At 42.5% G+C, this 15,769-nt stretch overlaps 1 protein-coding gene across 7 annotated transcripts in view; it reads right to left on the reverse strand.

The window, feature by feature from the left end:
* The window catches only part of CDKL2 (cyclin dependent kinase like 2), a 40,492-nt gene that overhangs the window by 19,876 nt on the left and 4,847 nt on the right, over positions 1-15,769 (reverse strand). For all 7 annotated transcript variants that reach the window (XR_011560568.1, XR_011560567.1, XM_070767048.1 and 4 more), the window contains 7 exons: positions 15,296-15,474; positions 12,396-12,508; positions 12,122-12,261; positions 10,422-10,510; positions 8,690-8,813; positions 4,678-4,964; positions 4,006-4,099 (listed from right to left, as the gene is read on the reverse strand). Coding sequence is in view for 5 of the 7 variants with exons in the window: in XM_070767048.1 (XP_070623149.1) it covers positions 4,006-4,099; positions 4,678-4,964; positions 8,690-8,813; positions 10,422-10,510; positions 12,122-12,261; positions 12,396-12,508; positions 15,296-15,474 (1,026 nt within the window). In the remaining 2 variants the exon portion in view is untranslated. The remainder of the gene's footprint in view (positions 1-4,005; positions 4,100-4,677; positions 4,965-8,689; positions 8,814-10,421; positions 10,511-12,121; positions 12,262-12,395; positions 12,509-15,295; positions 15,475-15,769) is intronic.

The raw sequence follows: 15,769 nt of genomic DNA on the forward strand, positions 1-15,769 counted from the left end.
CCAGGTCTGCGAAACTGAGGAGAGCCAAGGAAACCGCCTTCAACTCCAGAAAGTTGATGTTGACATCCCTCAGGTCCGATGGATCCCAAAGGCCCTGGGCCAAATTTGAGGAAAGATGAGCTCCCCACCCAGTCAAGCTGGCGTCTGTTGTCACCGTAAGAAGGTATCGTTCCAGAAATAGGGAACCCTTTGTTATAGCTGGGGAAACCCACCACTGTAAGGACCTTCAAACCCTCAAGTCAAGATGCACCTGTAGGTGAGAGTGGCTGGTCTTCTTCCTCTGGAATGGCAAGAGGAACCACTGGAGAGGACCACTGTAGGTGATACCTGGCCCATGGAATGATATCGATACATGAAACCAGCGTACCGAGTAGCTTGGACAGGAAGGAGAGTTTGGGGTATTGTTGCGATGCCAAGACCCGAACGAGCTCCCTGATGGTGGACTGTCTCTCCTGGGACAGGAAGACAAGGCCCCTCCTGGAATCTATTATGGTTCCCAGGTGAGCAAGCCGAGTCGTGGGAGTCAAGTGGCTCTTGTCGAAGTTGACCGAAAAGCCATCATCCTGAAGCGTCTGGATCGTTAGATGTAAGTCCTGATATGCAAGGTCTCTCGTCCTGGACAGAATCACGATGTCGTCCAGGTAGGCCATCAGGCGCACCGATTGATGCCTGAGACCGGCCGTGAGGACATCCAGCAGCTTCGTGAATGATCTTGGGGCCGATGAAAGCCCGAAAGGCATGGCCCTGTACTGAAAATGGGCCCCATCCAGGCTGAAGCGCAGATATTGTCGGTGAGGCGGAAAAATTGGGACATGGAGGTAGGCCTCCTTTAGGTCTATGGATGTCATGTAGTCCCCCTGCCTGATGGCTGCCAGAATGGACCTTAGAGAATGCATTTTGAACCTTCTGTACTTGACATAAAGGTTCAATCTCCGAAGGTTCAGTATGAGACGTACCCCTCCTGATGACTTCGGGACCAGGAAGATTGCTGAGTAGAACCCCATACCCTGTTGGGGTAGAGGGACCTCCTCGATGGCTCCTATCTCCAACAGGTGAGACACCTCTTGGTACAGAAGCCTCTTCTTGGGAATGTCCAAGGGAGCACGACAAGGCAGATAGCGGCAAGGTGGAGGGCGAAGAAATTCAATCCTCAGACCTTCTGAGACCGTGGCAGCCGCCCATGGGTCCGAGGAGGTGTTTGTCCAGACGTCTGAGAAATGTATTAGCTTGCCGCCCAAGGGGGTATCCACAGGAAAGTCATTTGGTCTTTCTGAACCCCCTGCTGGAGCCTCTAAAGGGGCGGCGGCCTTGAAAGGACCTGTTGCGATCAAATTGCGGGGCCCTGTCTGATCGAAAGGAACCTTGTCCGAAGGATCCTGGAAAGTAGAACCTCGACCCTTGGTTGTTGGTCGAGGCGGAATCATTCCGAAAGGGCTGCCTCCGTTGGTAGGGAGTAAAGCGCCTTCCCTGCTTCTTGCTGGAGCTGGGCATAACCTTTTTCTTGTCCCTGTCCTCCACTAATACATCGTCCAAGACCTCCCCGAAGAGTTTCTTACCCTTGAACGGTGAAGAAGCAAGGGCCCATTTAGATTTTACATCGGCCTGCCAATTCCGCAACCAAATGAGCCTGCGGGAGGCGACCGACGACGCCATTGCTCTAGATGCGAACTTAGCCGCATTAACTGTGGCGTCCGCGGAAAATTCTGTGGCCGCCAACAGTTTGTTCAGGTCCTGGCGAAGTCTCGCATCTTGTGGATCCACTCTGGACTGGATCTCTTGTATCCAGAGGATCGTAGCCCGATTAAAGAAAGAGGCAGCAGAAGCAGCCCTTACGGCCCAAGCCGCCATTTGATGAGCCCTGCGAACGACATTGTCCGCCCTTTTGTCCTCAGCCCTTAATCCCTCCTGAGACTCCGAAGGAACAAGGGCATTCGAGACCAGGCTGGTCACCGGCTTGTCCACTGTAGGTAGCTCTAAGAGATCCTCCATGGCCTGGTCAAAGGTGTAAAAGCGCCTGTCCAGGTTAGACGGGCCCTGGCCTGTCGCAGGGCTCTCCCATGGGCGCTGTACAGTCTCCAGAAACAAATGGGATGATGGTACGTTAACAGTCTCCTGCTTCGGAAACACAAAGAGACCCCCTGTAGGCTGACCTAGTGCCGAAGGAACCCCCTGACCTCCTTCTCCAGCCTGGTCAATGGTCATCTTGGCCTTGTTCAGCAAAAGCCTGAAGAGGGAGGACTTAAACAGACCGGGCAACGCGGGTTGTTCTGGTGGCTGGTCATCGCCGGATAACTCATCCTCCGCCTCGCTGAAGTCATCTCTGGAAAAGTCATCCTCATCCTTGGACTCCAGCATGGATTGAGTGGCAGGAGCTATCCAGGGGTCCCTGAATCTCGATGGAGCAGGGCCTGCTGGTAACTGCTGCTGCTGAGCCACACTAGCCTGTCCCTGCGTGTAGGCGCTGACAATTAGGTCCTGCAGGGCCTGGAGCATACTCTGCCAGGCATCCCTCTCTGAGGCCGAGCCTACAACCCCTGGTGTGAATAAGGGGGAGACCGGCGGAGGGATGGCTATGAGGGGCTGAGCAGACATAGGAGGTGGTCCCCCAGACCTCTGAGAGGATTCTAGCTGTTTCTCCAGCGCTTTAATGCGCTTCTCAGCCTCCCTGAGCGCTGCCCCCTGAGATGGCTTAGACTTCTGAGGCCTTTCTTTGGGAGTAAGTAGTGGGCCTAGTGGCAGTGGCCTCCTCCCCAGCCTGAATCAATTGGTCTGCCATGACCGGTGAAATGACTCACGAGTGATGAATCTGCACAGAGAAACTCCGGCCTGTCACAAACTCTCTCGTTGCTGACAGATAAGAACAGCAACTGCCCTGCTCTGAAGTGCGCCTGCGTGTCTCCAGGCAAAGGAGACACTTGGCGCCAAAGGGCAACGTTCCAGGAGGACAGCGTCAGACAAAAAATGGCTACCGGGCCGTTGCCCTGGTAACCAACGACGCCTCCGAAGCGAATCGGCTCCTCAGCCGAAATCGGCCCCCAAAATGGCCGCCGAGCCGTCTCCATGGAAACAGGCGGGAAGCCGAGCTCTCCCGCCCGCCGCTTCTGACAGCCGACGCCGAGTTTAAGCCTCGGCCAACGATCCCTGCGCCTCCAGCCTGAGACCCGGTACGGCGCTCTCCTCCCCAGCGCCTTTCCAGGTGATCGGAGGCGCGAGGGCGATGTGGGTGGCGGGCCCGCAGCGCCCCCCCCCCCCCGAGGGCAAATCGATCAGCTCGCTTCTTGGCCCTCAGGTATATTCGCCACGGGAGGGGCGGACCCCCCCGAGGTGGCAACCCCTTCCTCTCCTCCGGGGTCTACCTCGGAGGTAGTTTCCCCGGGCGCTCTCTCCAGACATAGCAAACAACCCTTGATAGGGTTGGAAAGGGAGGAGCTGCAGTCTCCTGGATCCAACCCACTGGAGGTTTAGATCCTGAGCTGCCTGAGGAAAAAAAAGGCATTCCCCAGCTGCACCTGCAGAGTGAAAGAGAAAAGAAAAGGTGATTAATACATGAAAATTCAACAATAAACACAATTTTATTGAAGAGAAACAAACTCAAAGTCCCTTTACTGCGACTGAGTTTTTAGATTGGATGGCTAAGGGGGCAGTGCCTGCCTAATATTTAAATTAAACTCAGTCCCGACCAATCAGACTGTAGAATTACCCATCTTGGACTCTCCTTGCAAGTGCATTGGAGAACATTACCTGACTCTGTTGTTGCTTCCCCCAACCCCAAAATCTTCAACCTTACATTATCTACAATTGACCTCTCCCCTTTTCTAAGAGGTCTGTAAGGGGCATACATAAGTGCACTTATGTGCCTAATGTCCCTGTCCTACTGTCTTATTATCCTTTCTATTACTATGTTCTACTTATGTTATGTTAATATGTATTATAATACTATACTTGTTTGACAAATTAAATAAATAAATAAATAAATAAATAAATACATTTTCAAAAACAGCTTACCGATGCTGTTAAGTTCATATTATAGTGACTTGCTGGTGATTTTTTCCCTTGCTTGATACAAGGATTGAAATATGTTTTGGTTTTCTCATCAGTTCTAGAATAAACACACAGAGAATGGACATCCTTAAATTTAAAAGCCAAGTCTAAGGGTATATAATTGAAAAATAAAATTGTCCCAGCCTGATCTTCAGGCAGACGAGGTTGCTATTTTGCAGAAATTCATTAGATCTACATCTGGGTCAGAGTTTATAAAGAGGACTGCTAACATGAATTAATATTGAAGTAGTCATTATATAGTGATTATAATTGATAACATTTGCTAATAGATGGATAAGAATTGTCTTCCTCCCTCTTCAACCTTCTTTCACTCTGTAATGTCTATTCAGTTATAGATATTTTCTTCCACCACTGCACAATTGGGTGTTGTTTTTTTTAAACCAAATACTAATTACGAGGCCTAAATGTAAGAAAAAATACTGTTGGACAAGTCTCACTTTTACATAGGATCTTCATCCTACTTGGAAATAAATATACTGTAGCTATATAATAGAAATTATGTAATAATAATAATGTAGAAATAATTTATGAATTAGTCCTTAAGTAACATTAGATATTTATACATACATATTCTAAATACTGATACCAATTGGATAGTTTACTCTGATTTTGTACCTGTAATTATGGCTTGCCAATGTTGTCCCTAATGGGGGGGTCCCATCGATGCTGGATTGTGTGGTGGAATAATTCTGTGCAATAGGAGGAATGACCATGCTTGGATTCTTCACATATTCTAGGCTACTGTTTGAATCTCTTAGATATATTGGAATTGTATTAAACTGTCCAACACTGTTATCATACAGGAAACTCATACGTGATGATCTTTCAGATTTCAATATATCAGCCTTAGATACTTTCATTCTGAACTTGGAGTCTTTGAGCTTTGAATTCACACCTAAATCCTGTTATAAGACACAAACCAAGTACTACAAGTGAAAAATAGTAGTCAGTGTTATTTGAAGGTCACAGAAAACTGTAATTCTGAATTATCTCTGGCGAGCCCAGGATAGGGGCCATTCCTCTATCTTGGTGCTTCTTGATCTCTCAGCTGTTTTTGATACATTGACCATGGTATGTGACTGAGTGGCCATGGCCAACTCTACATCATTCATGTGGGTGGTGCCTGTGTGGGACAGGCAGGATTGGGGAGGGAATCCAGGGGTCTCTGATGGGTGGGGAAGGGCAGGAGGAAAGATTCAGTGTGTGTGTGAGAGACAGAGAGACAGAGAAAGCACAAGAACACTGCACCAGCCCTGATATAACTCTCTCTCTCTCATATATACATATACATACACATACATACATACATACATACATACATACATACATACATACATACATACATACGAGAGAGAGAGAGACACACACAGAGAGAGAGACAGAGACAGAGGGGCGGGGGAGGTTAGATCGGATCTCTTTTGTTATGTCTTGGGTTTCCTGGTGGGAAAATACTGTCTGTTAATTGGTTGCCCATGCCTGGCAGCAGAGCATATAAATAGCTGCCAGGCAGAGCCTCTGGTTCGTTGTTAGTTTTACTGGTTATCTATGCTCAAGCCTGTTCTCTACTTGTGATAAAACATTGGTTGGACTTTGGCCTGGTGTCGCCTTCCTTTCTCCTTCCGGAGATTTAACATCTCTCTCCACCCCACTCTCTCCCTTAGAATGTCTTCTAGAAGGGAAGCCAGGCAAAGGAGCGAGTGAGGAGGCATACTGCGGCTGCCCCTCGCTCATCCCTTTGCCTGGCTTCCCTTCTCTACGGTCTTCTTGGTGCTTGCTCACATCTTCCCAGTCTAGCTTGGCACAGGTGACAGCACATAAGTGCACTAGTGTGCCTTTCGTCCCCTGTCCAATTGTCTTTCCTTTATCTCAGATATCATATATATTTTCTTCCTTTCATATATCTTCTCCTCTATTTTTATATATTTTCTTCTATCCTTTTCTTTATATATATATTACTACATGTCTATTCTCTTCTATATGTATTGTGTATTGGACAAAAGAAAGAAAGAAAGAAAGAAAGAAAGAAAGAAAGAAAGAAAGAAAGAAAGAAAGAAAGAAAGAAAGAAAGAAAGAAAATAAAGGAAAGAAAGAAAGAAAATAAATAAATAAAACATTGCCCTTTGCAAGCCTGTTGTCGGTGAAGCCAGGTGCTGATGAGGGCTAGCTTTTTGCCTACCTTTATCTGGCTCTCGGGGGGGGGGGGGAGGACAGGGGTCTGGAGAGGAAACCTGGTCAAGCTACACTGGGAAAGCTGGCTGTGAGAGGAAAGAAACCAGGTTCCTAGGTCCCCTTGTCCCAGAAGCAGCAACTTCGCAATCTCCTCTTTCTGCTAGCCTCTTTCTTCACATAGGATAACCCAGGAGCAGGAACAGAGAGGGAGAAGGGGATAACGGCAGCCGCTAGCATTGAGAGGAGGGAGCCATCTAGATTCAGGAGCACACAGGACTGCCACCCCTTCTAGAGTCTATATAATGGACTGAATCTATTATATTTAATTAAAAAACAATTGATATGAGATGGCATTAAGAAGCAAACATGAATATTTGATGCAGGACGAACTATTTATAATTTTTGGGATGACTTGGGATATATAAGATGCCAGGGCAAACCTTCTACAATTACAATAGCAATTTGTTAATAGACAGTTTTAAAACTTTAATTTTTGTTTTGTTTTGTTTTAGTACTATTATTGTTCCTGTTAACTGTGTTGTTACTATTTTAACATAGAGAAAATAAGTCTTTGGAGAGGGGCGGCATACAAATCTAATAAATTATATTATTATTATTATTATTATTATTATTATTATTATTATTATTATGTCAATAATTTGCAAATAGATTTAATAGTTTAAAAGGTTTAAGAGGGCCCTTTTTTTTGCAAGAGGTGGATACTAATGCGGTAATGTATTAATCAGTATTCAATTAGAGGAGATATACTGTATGTGTTTTTAAATGTTTTGATTGTTTCATGTTTTTTGTTTTCTTTTGGGGGTAATTTTGTACTTTGTATTTTAATCTTGTCCTGAATAAATAAAATATATAACTAAAAAAATAAGGAAGGAAATAAGGAAGGTTCCAAAGACGGGCTGCAAGAATGGTGGAAGGTCTTAAGCATAAAATGTATCAAGAAAGACTTAATGAACTCAATCTGTATAGTCTGGAGGACAGAAGGAAAAGGGGGGACATGATCGAAACATTTAAATATATTAAAGGGTTAAATAAGGTCCAGGAGCGAAGTGTTTTTAATAGGAAAGTGAACACAAGAACAAGGGGACACAATCTGAAGTTAGTTGGGGGAAAGATCAGAAGCAACATGAGAAAATATTATTTTACTGAAAGAGTAGTAGATCCTTGGAACAAACTTCCAGCAGACGTGGTTGATAAATCCACAGTAACTGAATTTAAACATGCCTGGGATAAACACATATCCATCCTAAGATAAAATACAGAAAATAGTATAAGGGCAGACTAGATGGACCAGGAGGTCTTTTTCTGCCGTCAGACTTCTATATTTCTATGTTTCTATTTCAGAATAACATAGCATTGAAAATAGGATGCTATTGTAAATCATGGAGAAAACAGTGTTTGTATGCAAATAGCTTAAGTCAAACCTGCATGATTTCTAATAGGAAAGCTCCTACAATGTTACAACATTCTGAAAATCTTATCTCAAACAACGAAGAGCAATTTCTCATAGGCAGAGATTAACCTTGGCTTTAAAATCATTTATATATATATATATATATACAGTGATCCCTCGATTTTCGCGATCTCGTTCTTCGCGAAACGCTATATCGCGATTTTTCCCACCCGATGACGTCACTCTCTTCCTTCCTCATCTTTCTTTCTCTCTCTCTTTCTCTATCTTGCTTCTTCCTCTCTCACACTCTCTTCCTCCCTCTCTCATCTCTTTCTTTCCTTCTCTCTCTTTCTCTATCTCTCCCCCTCTTGCTGGCGGGCGGCGGGCGGCGGGCGGGCGAGCGGGGGCATCAGCGAGGAAGACGCAGGGAAGGTTCCTTCGGCCGCCCAGCAGCTGATCTGCTCGGCAGCGCGGTAGCAGCGAGGAGCCGAATCGGGGTTTCCCCTTTGCGTGGGCGGCGGGGAAACCCCGATCTTTGTCTGCTCGCTGCTGCTGCGGCCGCCCAGCAGCTGATCTGCTCGGCAGCGCGGTAGCAGCGAGGAGCCGAATCGGGGTTTCCCCTTTGCGTGGGCGGCAGGGAAACCCCGATCTTCGTCTGCTCGCTGCTGCTGTGCTACCGAGCAGATCAGCTGCTGGGCGGCCGCAGCAGCAGCGAGCAGACGAAGATCGGGGTTTCCCCGCCGCCCACGCAAAGGGGAAACCCCATCTTCGTCTGCTTGCTGCTGCTGCGCTACCGAGCAGATCAGCTGCTGGGCGGCGGAAGGAACCTTCCCTGGGTCTTCCCCGCCGCCCACACAAACTCCACCATCTGCGCATGCGCGGCCATGAAAAAAAGGGCGCAAATGCGCAGATGGTGTTTTTACTTCCGCAACCCTACATCGCGAAAAATCGATTATCGCGAGGGGTCTTGGAACGGAACCCTCGCGATAATGGAGGGATCACTGTATATACAATTGTAAAGAAGGTAAAATTTGGATCTCCACAAACCTGAATTAAAAGCATTTTTCTTTCATCACCTATATCATCTTTGTCCTTCTTATTTATTTTTGGTTTCTTGGGTACAGAATGTTCTTTTTCTTTCTGAATCTTGATTTTAAGTTCTTGAACAAATCTTTTGTCCCATGTTCAAATGAAAACATAAAAATGAAACATTTATTAATAGGCAAAAGCATTTACCCATCATACATTCACATTTAATCCCTTTCTTTTATGTTTCTGTTTTTATTAAACATTTTCAAAAACATAAACTAAAAACAATCGTTACCATGTTGTTAAGTAAAGACATTTCAATATAGTTCTGGAAATACTGGCCTTTTATTTAATATAGCTAGACATACAATGAGATCACAATTGCAATTGATACAGAAGTAAAGTAAAATTCTTCTGCAATGAAGAATTAGCTGGGTCAGATCATGTCCTATGCCACTTTGTCTTCCTAAATTGTACTTAGACCAAATCTGTTATCAAATTTCTGAGATTAGAAGGGAAGAAAAGAAAAGGAAGCAGATAAGATGTGCCATTATTCCAATCCATGATTTTCCTTACTGAGTCTTTTGCAGCTCCAGAAGCTACCAGTATCTAGTTCCATCTTTGTAAATGCTAAAAGAAGAATGTATTATATACATAGAACTTCTCACTGACTTCCAATGGCAATGCCGAAGCAAAGCAGAGGGAAAAAGAATGACCTTTGTCCTTTAACTCTGAAATTTTTTTGTCAGGGGGCTCTTGGAGGGCATGAGGTGGAAAGCAACTGCCTGCCTAACCCGATATGAATGCAATCTTTCATGTCACTTTGATATGGCGGACTTGAAGCCTCGTAACCACATACATTTGGGAAGAGAAAAAGCGAGTAAGTAACTGTGCTCATTTTTGTTGCTGAGGACTTCCATATGGGCAGTGACTGGAACTATTAAATTGACTAATTTCAAAGATATTGGGTAAAAAGAACAAAGCTCAGGCAAGAAAAAGTGCGGCAACTGAAACAGAAGAGCTGTGATCCATTTAAATATAATTTTGCTGAGAAGGTAACAAGATTAAAAGACACTAATATGGGAGTGAAAGTTCTAGAAAGTAGGAACATAGGAGGAAGACAAAATCCCCATTGCAGCAAAAGAAACAGGAAAAATAATAAGCCTCAGACAACCTCAATCAGAGAAGAACAGGAGACCAAGAGGAACACGAAAGTGAAAGGCAAAAAGTTTAAAGGACCAGGAGATTGAAACTTTACAGCATATGTGCTGAAAAAAGGTGTGAGATTTATGCCAGAAGAAAAGATTGTGCTTGGACAACTTGGAGAATAAGAGTGATTATAAAGCACTAGAAGACGACGGTGGGAAAGAGAGAAAGGATTAAGTGAGTAAGCAGAAAACCGGATAGAAATGAATGGGATCCTAAAGACAACAGCACGGAGAATATTGGGAGTTTTGGAGAGTAAAAGACTGAAATAACGGAGTTGCCAAACTTTAAATGTTAAATGCTAAATGTCAAACTGGCTGGTGTATTGTTTATTGAAAATAAAAGTAGAATAAAATGTATTACTGAAATGTATGATATATATTTAGATTGAAATGTAATGATTTGTAAATAATAGGTAAATGAACAGAGTTTATGTAACAATTATGATTATTTGTTTTATGACAAAACATAATTTTTTTAAAAAAAAGAACTTCTCACTATTCCTTCTTTTTAATAGGCACCTAGATAAAATTAGGAAACTCACCTTTCAGCAAACTCATCTTTGTTGAAGAGGTTGTATTGCAGTAGTTCATTGCAAGATGGCCTCTTTTCGGGATTAGTTTGCAGGCATTGCTGAAGTAAGATTAAAACCATATCTTGTTACACACAATGGAATCAGACAAAATAATCCAAGCTCTATATAACAAGACACAATATCTATACATCTAATCAACATACTTCAAAAGAATTTAGCCTAGATTTTTATGAAATCCTTTTCATATTAAATAGCAAACCCTTTCTGTAGCGGATGGACTTATTTTTTTAAAAAAAGGTATGCAATACAGTGGAAATGGAAGAAGAGCAATGACAGAAGCTAAAATGTCAAAAATTCCATTGAGCACTCCTGTCTTTTAAATTTAAACCAGCTTTTTGTGGTGAAATGAAGTAAAGCAATCTAACATTTTACAGGATATATTGAAGAGATAATCATACAAACCTAATCACACTATTGCCAGGGAGTAGTGATGGGTGAATCCAACTTTATGCAAAATTCGGCCGAACCCGAACCGAACCCGAAATCAAACTCCGAACACTGACGTCAAAGCTCCACCCACAGAATCCCATCATTTTTTAATTTTACGGATTTTTTATTTTTATTTATTTTTATTTTTACGAAAAAGGACACCGCAGCAGTGCTGCAAGCAAAGGGAGGTCCTTTCATGTAAAAATAAACATGTTTATTTTTACGTGAAAGGACCACCCTTTGCTTGCAGAACCGCTGCAGTGTCCTTTTTCATAAAAATAAAATGTTTATTTTTACGTGAAAAACCTTCCTTTGAAGGAGCTGGAGAATCCCTCCCACGAAGAGATTCCGGGGGCGGAGCTTTGACGTCACCGGCAGGTTGCTAAGGACACCAAGGTGATCACTTCCTGGATTCTTTTTTTCCCTTCTGGGCTTTGGGTATGTTTTTTCTATTGCAGTAAATGAGGTTGAATGTGTATAATTTTAGAAGAGTTGTGCATGCGCACGTGTGTGTGTGTACATACAGTTTATATAGTAGATAATGTAGATTTTTGTGTGCTTGTATGTAATAGGTATAAACACATATGGTATATATACATAGAATTAAATAATATATTTTGGATGTTCAGTAATAGTAAATGGATAGGGAAATTGTATCTCTTTGAGGCGAGAAGAGGCCAGGCACCCTAATCCTAACACAAACCCTTGACATGAGTGACATCAAGTTGGCCACCTTTAAGCCAGTCATATGACATTTAAGCCATCTCTGGTCACATGATCATCAAGCCACTCCCATCTGGTCACATGGCCAACAAGCCACACCCGCAAAATAAGCCACACCTACAGTGTGGTAGTAAAATATTCTGCAGCCCTTCACTGTCTGTAAGTAGCTTTTGAGGGGTCTGTAATATATCTAAATGGTCACTAAGCTCAGGATTAGACATCTGGCTTCTTTGAAAGGCTCATCCAATTGTTTTCATACACATATATATACAGTTTCATTCTGCTTTTTTTTCTTGAAAATCAGAATAGAAGGGAATGTGCATATATACTAAGATAGCTAGAAATAGTTTCTAAAGCACTCGTGTGAGTTTGTGAAAAAAATCACTGATATTGAAATGATTGATTTTCTTATCACTACTCAATTTCACAAAAACTTGAAGATTTCCAAAGGCATGATTCCATTAATAGAAACAGACTAGAAAGAGACCCCAAATTACCTTTGCAAATTCTATGACTGCAATGGAGAGCTTTGAGTATCGTTTTTCAAGAGGTTCTAACTCTTTGATTTCTGGCAATCTCACTCCAGCAAAGAGAGGATTTTTGTAGAATAACTCCTGGTGCTTTGGAATTAAGTTACCTAAAATTTATAATTGTTTATATCAATTACAAGATTTTAAAAGTATAACCTTGCAAAAAAAAAAAAAGAATAACTAGCTGGCTAGTCAGACAGACAGATAAAAGCATTAAAAAAAAGGCAGGATGCATTCTTACCTAGACTTTTCATAATATGGAATAATTGGTCAATATCAGAGTCTCCAGAAAAAAGGGGCTCTCCTGTAAGCATTTCAGTTACCAGGCAGCCAATGGCCCACACATCAACAGCCCTGCAAATAAAACATACTTATGAAGAACTAGGCCTGCCCTAATATTCTATTTGTGATAATAGAAAAAGTTTATTCTAATTTATTTTCTCCAAACAGTGAGCATACTACACAAATAACGCTTTGAAATTTCTGCTTAGGCTACAATTCATCATAATGCTTATCCATTAATTTCCTTTGCCTTATATTAGAAGAAATCTTTTAAAAATTGGCTCTGCTTTCAAGATGGCTGCTGCTCACTATAGTTTTCTTTTTTTTCTTTTACCAATGATCTGCTGATTTCACTGCTAAAGCTGGTTCTTTAGCAGTGCTTCTCCCTGATTTTGAATGGGAGCATGAATGATTTTTGGACAATTGTGGACCCAGTGAGGAAGGGGTCTTGAAGATGCCAATTTTCTCTGGAAGCGATTGAAAAATCACTGGGTGTATCCAGCTTCATTTTCTAAACATGTAGGAATTATAACTTTCACTTTTTGACTTTTTAGTTTTATTTTGTTTTTTGTTTAAAAGTTGATCAGTGATTAAATGCTAATTTATTGGACTCTAATTGCTGTTTCTCATTTTTCCTTCTGATACTGTACAGTGATCCCTCGATTTTCGCGATCTCGATCTTCGCGAAACGCTATATCGCGATTTTTCCCACCCGATGACATCACTCTCTTCCTTCCTTTCTCATCTTTCTTTCTCTCTCTCTTTCTCTATCTTGCTTCTTCCTCTCTCACACTCTCTTCCTCCCTCCCTCTCTCATCTCTTTCTTTCCTTCTCTCTCTTTCTCTATCTCTCCCCCTCTTGCTGGCGGGTGGCGGGCGGGCGGGCGGGGGCATCAGCGAGGAGCCGGGGTTTCCCCTTTGCGTGGGCGGCGGGGAAACCCCGATCTTCGTCTGCTCGCTGCTGCTGCGCTGCCGAGCAGATCAGCTGCTGGGCGGCCGCAGCAGCAGCGAGCAGACGAAGATCGGTGTTTCCCCGCCGCCCACGCAAAGGGGAAAGCCCGATTCGACTCCTCGCTGCTGCCGCGCTGCCGAGCAGATCAGCTGCTGGGCGGCCGCAGCAGCAGCGAGCAGACGAAGATTGGGGTTTCCCCGCCGCCCACGCAAACTCCACCATCTGCGCATGCGCGGTCATGGAAAAAAGGGCGCGCATGCGCAGATGGTGTTTTTACTTCCGCAACCCTACATCGCGAAAAATCGATTATCGCGAGGGGTCTTGGAACGGAACCCTCGCGATAATCGAGGGATCACTGTATATCTAATTCTAGATCATTTCAGTCCCTTCTGTATGGAAAGCATGAAATGTTTGGGGAAGTGGTGAAGAGATAGATATTAGACCAGTGATGGTGAACCTTTTTTTCCTCGGGTGCTGAAAGAGCATACGTGCGCGCTTGCACAAGTGCCCACATCCATAATTCAATGCCTGGGGAGAATGAAAACAGTTTCCCACACCCTCCAGAGGCCCTCTGGAGGCTGGAAATAGCTTGTTTCCCAACTTCTGCTGGGCCCAGCAGGCTCGTATTTCACCCTCCCCAGGCTCCAAGAGCTTCGCTGGAGCCAGGGAAGGGTAAAAATGCTCTCCCCCATTTCCCTGGAGGTTCTCTGGAAGCCAAAAACACCCTGTGTGACCCAAAAAAATCAGCTGGCCGACACACACAGCACGATGAAGATGAGCTAGGGCAACGGCTCGCGTGCCAGCAGATATGGCTCAGTGTGCCACCTGTGGCACTTGTGCCATAGGTTCGCCATCACTGCATTACACTCTCATCACTGGATTCTATATTTTTATAATTTGCAAAATAGTTGGATTTTATTTCTGTTTATATTTTCTTATAATTTTGGATTGAAATATAGAGGGATTTTTTTTATTGTTCTTTGTTTCCTGATTTAAATTCTATAGATTAAGATGGCTAAACAGTGTCTGAAATGAAGAAAGGTGGATGGGAAAATATGCAGCTTATACCTGGTTTTCTCTTACATAAACTTGATCAAAGTTTAATGATTCTTCAAAGAATATTACAACCTGAAGCTTTATCTTTGGATAAAGATATACAAAAGGACTTCGATCCAGATCAAAGAGATAGTCCCCTGGCTGAAGAACCAGAAAAGTGGTTGTTGTTCAGTCTATCTGAAATCTTATGGCCTCAGCTAGAAGAGATGGAGACAACTTCCTTTTCTTTATGAAGGAATCTCTTTCATATATGACAACAGAGGAAAGCTGGATGGATTTATTATAGTTAAGTGGTAACAACCTCTGCTTGCATGCTGACTCATTCTGGAGACTGAATTTATTACATTTAATTAAACAATTGATAAGAGAGAATATTAAGAAACAGACATGGATTTTTGAATCAGGACTATTTACCCTTTGATATTTATAATTAAGATACTGGGGTAAATTTTCTATGAGTGGATTACAATAATAATAAAAAACTTGTTAAGAGAAAGATTTGAAATTATAATTTTGTTCTGTTTTACTATTATTATTTTTCCAGCTAAATATTTTATCAGTAATATAACGCAGAAGACAGATCAATGTTGCTAATACATTTAGTAATTTAAAAAATTAGGAGAGCCTGTTTCACAAGAGGTAGGAACTAATTGTATTAAACGGTATTTAACTAGAGGGGATAATACACGTATAATGTGTTTTTTAATGTTCTGACTGTTTTTTGTGGGGGGGGTTCCTTTTATGTCTTCTTGGATTTTTATTGAATTTTGCATTTTAATTTTGTTCTGAATAAAATAAAAATATTTTTAAAAATCTAAGAATATTTTAATATTGAATTTTAAATTTCCTTACTTGCCATATTTGATATCACCAACTAACAGCTCAGGAGCTCGATACCACCGTGTTGCCACATAATCTGTGTAAACTTCACCAGGAGCTGCCAGCGTTCGAGCAAATCCAAAATCACAGAGTTTGATAATTCCCGAACAAGTGACCAATATGTTTTCAGGTTTAATATCCCTGTGTATAATCTTTAAAAAAAGAATTCATGTTTATGTTACCAAAATCATTATAAACACATCATGGGAAATCTTCCATAGAAAATATCTAGGTTCTTCAGACTAACCTAAGAGTACAGCATACTGATTATTTGACAAATGGAATATTATGTCAATCACATGATGTTATATCTCCACACATTGAATTAATTTAAAAAAAAATTTTTTTAGAAACTATACAACAACAAAATGCCTGTTAAAGAACTGTCTCCCTATTCCCTTAACTGTAAATATTGTGCTATCTCAAAGGATGAACAAGTAAATTTAC

The sequence above is a fragment of the Erythrolamprus reginae genome, chromosome Z (genome assembly GCF_031021105.1).
Source record: "Erythrolamprus reginae isolate rEryReg1 chromosome Z, rEryReg1.hap1, whole genome shotgun sequence".
NCBI lineage: Eukaryota > Metazoa > Chordata > Lepidosauria > Squamata > Dipsadidae > Erythrolamprus > Erythrolamprus reginae.